The following is a 4,492-nucleotide window of genomic DNA, read 5'->3' on the forward strand; positions in this document are numbered from 1 at the left end:
AGAGAGAGAGAGAGAGAGAGAGAGAGAGAGAGAGAGAGAGAGAGAGAGAGAGAATCCTCGTTACGCAGCATCCCTTCGGCCCCGTTCGGGGATTCTTCTTTCCTCTCTTTCACAGGCCATTCCATCTCGCGTAACGACACCCCGACGCGTATCGCTTTCCACGGAGGGTGAAACGGGCAAACGAGGGCGACGCTCGGCCGTATGTCGCGCGCACGACTGTATTTGCGGATGACCGACGGCGAAGTAAGTGGCGGTAAACGAGCCGCAGTGTCGCCGATATATAAACACTGAGGCCATTGACGGGCCGCTTGACTCCGAAAGCAGCGCCCGAAACTATCGTCAAAGGCAGGAGAGAACGCCTTTGATCCGTCGGTGTTAAAATATTCCTAAGCAAATCCCCTCAGCGCGAAAATCCGCTCCGCGAGGGACGGTATGTCGTTCGCACGCCGTAATCAGTGTAATAGACGAAAAAATTACTCGTACTCGATGAACTTCTCGCCTCCTCCAAAACTTTGAAATAGTACGACCCGCGTGCGTGGCTCAACTCGCAGAGCTCGCGTTTTCACCGCGAGTGGATGAAACGTTTCACATCTCGAGGGATTACAAGGCATTTTTCAATGAGAGCGAGGAGCGCCCGTTGTAGTGCGCGGAATAAAGGAAGAATAATTTTGTTCACTCTTTCGTGTATTACCGCCAAATTGTGCCCGAGAAAAATATCCCTCGGTATTCGCGTCCAAGAGATGATTCGAGGTCCTGCCTGCTCGTTAAAATATACCCAGAGTTATATCCCGATGGACCCCTTGAGGGATCAAAGACGGGTGACTAATGTATCTTAATGATAATGATTCAGCAGATATTTTTCCCTCGTCTAATTATTCTATGTGTACAGCGTCGAGCACAAAACAGATCCCGCGGGATCTCGGCGCCGTAAAAAAAGAGAATAGGGCTTCAAATCACCCAATTAACGCTCCCCAAAACAACCAGACAACCCCTTCGACGCGATGTATTGCGCCCGTCGAGTGGTCAAAGGTTGCCCGAGGAGGAGTCAACGACCACCGATGGTCAAAAATTCCAAAGAGAAAAAGATAAAAAGTCCAAAACAGCGGCTCCACGCGCTGGAGCTCGCGCGAATATACAATATACAAACAAATTTTTAAAAGCCACTTACTGTCCTTCACGCAGAATGCGCCGATAATCCAGAGCGGAAAGAGCGGCACCACGAGCACGTTCAAGTGTCTCGCATTCGCGTTGCACCGTAGACTCCTCCCGTCGTGCGGCCTAAAGTAAATCATGATCGTTCCACGTGAGACCAACGCGGCACGATCATAGCAACCGATCACCAGGGAACGTCGCCGGTGTTCCACATCCACCCGCACTGTCTGAACGCACTGATCCGCTTTCACACTTCGAGAGGCTCTCTACTGATCGGAGTCTAGACGACGCGACGTCTGCCGATTACCGCGGACGCGACTGCCGCGCATTCTTCCCGTGTCTCGGCGGATCCTCGACGGCGGCAGCTGCGGGAGACCGTTCGCTCGTTCCTCGGGCGGTTCGCGCGCGAGCACTGAGATCGGAATCCGCGACGGGTCGCGCGCAATGCGCATCAAACACGGAGCGTCGAGGGAGGCTGCGCTGGACCGCGTAGCAGGGAGCTGCCGACTCGACGTGAACGGCGAACACGAGATCTCGATCCGGTCGCGATGCAACGCGCGGTTTGATTAAATTCCTTTACGCGATATCACATCGCCGGTCAGTCCGCGGCGCCCATCGCTCTGTCCGCGCGCGTTTTTCGGAATATCGCATTACTTTACTATCTCCGCACTTGTTCACCGTTTTTCCCGCTCTCGCGACACCTCGTTATTCACATCGTTTGCTCCCAATTGTTTCTGCCGGTGTTTCCCACCTTCGAACTCTCCTCGCCCACGCTATCCAAGTTCCTGTCACCGTGATTCCTTCTTTCGACGAGGAACCCCCCCTCTCACCCTTCGCACACAATTGTTCCTTTTTCCCTTCTTTTTTTTCCTTTTATTTATTCCTCTTGCCCGATGTTCACTCGCGTCTTTCGATGACACGTTCGATCGGCACGTTCCAGCGCTTCAAGCACGACGACGTGATGCGCGCCACTCGGCGTCAGCGTGATTTCGCACTCCCTCCACGACTGTATCGCCCACCGGGCCGAACCGTGTGCGGCTCACACTGTTCACCTGCCACGGCCTCCGCTGGTGCCGCCACCGACGCGTCGTTGTATTCGCCGCCTCCGCCGCTGCCACTGCTGCCGCCACCGCCAGCCGATGTCGACGTCGTGGGTCGTCGCCGCCACCACCGTCGTCGTCGTCGTCGTCGTCGTCGTCGTCGTCGTCGTCGTCGTCGTCGTCGTCGTCACACCACCACCCACCAGCAGTGCCGCCGCCACCACCGCCGCCACCGAGACACCGTCGATCGAAAAGAGGCCCCCGTGTTGTACGCGCCCGCGCACACGCTTTACCTCGCATGCGTATTGAACGCGGCCGGCGACTCTCTTTCTGCTTCCACTCGCCGTATCCGCACGCGCCGTTTCCTTCTCGTCGTTGCTGAACGTGCTGATCATTTCCCTCTCGACGAACTCGTGTGAGTCCTTCGCGTTTTCTCTCTTCCTTCCTTTCTCTTCCTCGATTCTCTTTTATACAGTTAATTCTCTTCAACCACCCCCAGCCACGATCTCGACAATGGTTTCGAGCTCTCTGATGTTCTTTCTGTACTTCAAACGTTATTTGTCATTTGTGGACTCTCTTTGCGTGGCTGATTTCTCCTTCTCTCTTTTTCTTCTCACCGTAGGATCTCACTTGAATCGAGTCGAAGGACCAGCTTGGCGAGTAGTCGAATGACACGTCGGGGCAAATAAACGCGTGCGGGAGGGAAAGGTTTTCCGGTTGATTCCGAGCGTGGGGATAAATTCGCAGTGTTTGTTACCCGGAGCCAAGTGCATACTTGACCGCGGTTCATTATAAAGAAAATTGGACGCTACTTTACTTTCCCTTCCTTGCCGTACTCGGCTCTCGCGCGCTTCACCCGCTGTCCTTTACCGCACCGTTTGGCAGTGTGCGAGACCCCCTTTCTTTATTTCCCCGCTTTTATGATTCTAAAGTCGCGTTCAAACGGAGAATGCAACCCCCCACTTTCCATCCCTCGAACTAGATATCTAGACAGCAAGACGAAACGAGAAACTATCAAGACTGCTTTACTTCGGTCTAATTATAAACGACATTTGGTCCAAATACATATATAATCATTTCTCATTTGAATGATGCAACAAGTGACTCAAACTATCCGCTACTTGCGAATTTTTATACCGGTTTGCATAGCAGTTCGCTTATATCCGACTGCTCTTTTCCCCCCTCTTTGTCGCACATAGTAATCTTTGCCTCCGCTTTTCCCTCCATATCCTCGTCCTTTCACGTCTCGCCCTATAGCGGCGCTCGATACGGAAGTCGGTCTGATAAAGAAAGTTTTCTAAAGAAAGGAACGTGTGTCGGGGGTCTTTGAATGGAGATGAAAGGGACCGGAATTTCCGTTAATTTTATCTCTCTCTCTCTCTCTCATTGGTAGTTGCGGCTTATCACCTCTTTGTTGCTTGTGAGCGCTGATCCTTTTTGTTCCCTTTCAAATACACCATTAAATCGTCAACGCAATTTCAATCGCGAACAAATGCAACGTGTGTATATATATATACACAAGTCTTCGAGAAATATCGTGTAATAAAACATCGGTCTTGCCGCGCCACCGTTCAAAATTTTTATAAGCGTAAAAGGCGTATAAACATACGAGGCGCATACGTGTACCTTCGCCAGCCGTGTAAACCCCCGCGAGCGAAACAATTTTCACTTTACTACATCGTTATACGTTCCAAAAAGATTCACACGAATTTATAAAATACTCAGAAATTTGAAAAAAGCTGTTGGGGATTTGTATATGTAGCTTAAATAGGTGTAAAAAAAATATTTTTTTTCGAGTGGTAGTAAGAAATTTAATAAAAAAAGAAAATATTTATATAGAAGTGCCGCATTCGGAGAGAGAGTCGGATATAATTGTTTTTTCCCTTTCTCCCCCGGCGTACTGAGCCTTTTTTCCCTTTTTGCCATTCTTTATGCGTTCTCCTCTTTACTCGTTAATCCTTGTTCCCTCTCTCTTTCTCTCTCACCCTTTTAAGATGATTCCCTTGTAACGTCGTCCGGAATTCCTGCGTGCGGCAAGAAATTCTCGAAAAAAGAGATACTGCGGCTGTATAAAGAAGACTGGAATTCGTTACCGCCGAGGAACGTGCATAGTTTCGTCGTATCACCGACATTGTCTCTCTGAGAGCTTAAAAATCGTAATAATCGTTGACAGGTTGAAGAAGTCGCACGCGACGGATCGCCTCGAGCACAACGGTGTGTCATGACGCAAACAATAAAGTGATAAAACGACGAGGAAGAGAGAGAGAGAGAGAGAGAGAGAGAGAGAGAGAAAGAGAGAG

At 50.6% G+C, this 4,492-nt stretch overlaps 1 protein-coding gene across 2 annotated transcripts in view; it reads right to left on the minus strand.

The window, feature by feature from the left end:
• LOC116842249 (hemicentin-1-like) overlaps positions 1-4,492 on the minus strand; it is a 328,593-nt gene that overhangs the window by 255,496 nt on the left and 68,605 nt on the right. Inside the window, exon 1 of one of the 2 annotated variants that reach the window (XM_032811172.1) lies at positions 1,169-2,179. The exons of the other annotated variant lie outside the window; for it this stretch is intronic. Within the exon in view, the coding sequence (XP_032667063.1) occupies positions 1,169-1,292 (124 nt within the window). The 5' untranslated portion in view covers positions 1,293-2,179. Of the gene's footprint in view, positions 1-1,168; positions 2,180-4,492 lie in introns of those variants that run through there. 2 annotated transcript variants of the gene reach the window in all.

Source organism: Odontomachus brunneus, unplaced genomic scaffold (assembly GCF_010583005.1).
Source record: "Odontomachus brunneus isolate Ranch 3 - 2012 unplaced genomic scaffold, Obru_v1 Obru_scaffold_023, whole genome shotgun sequence".
Taxonomy (NCBI): Eukaryota; Metazoa; Arthropoda; class Insecta; order Hymenoptera; family Formicidae; genus Odontomachus; species Odontomachus brunneus.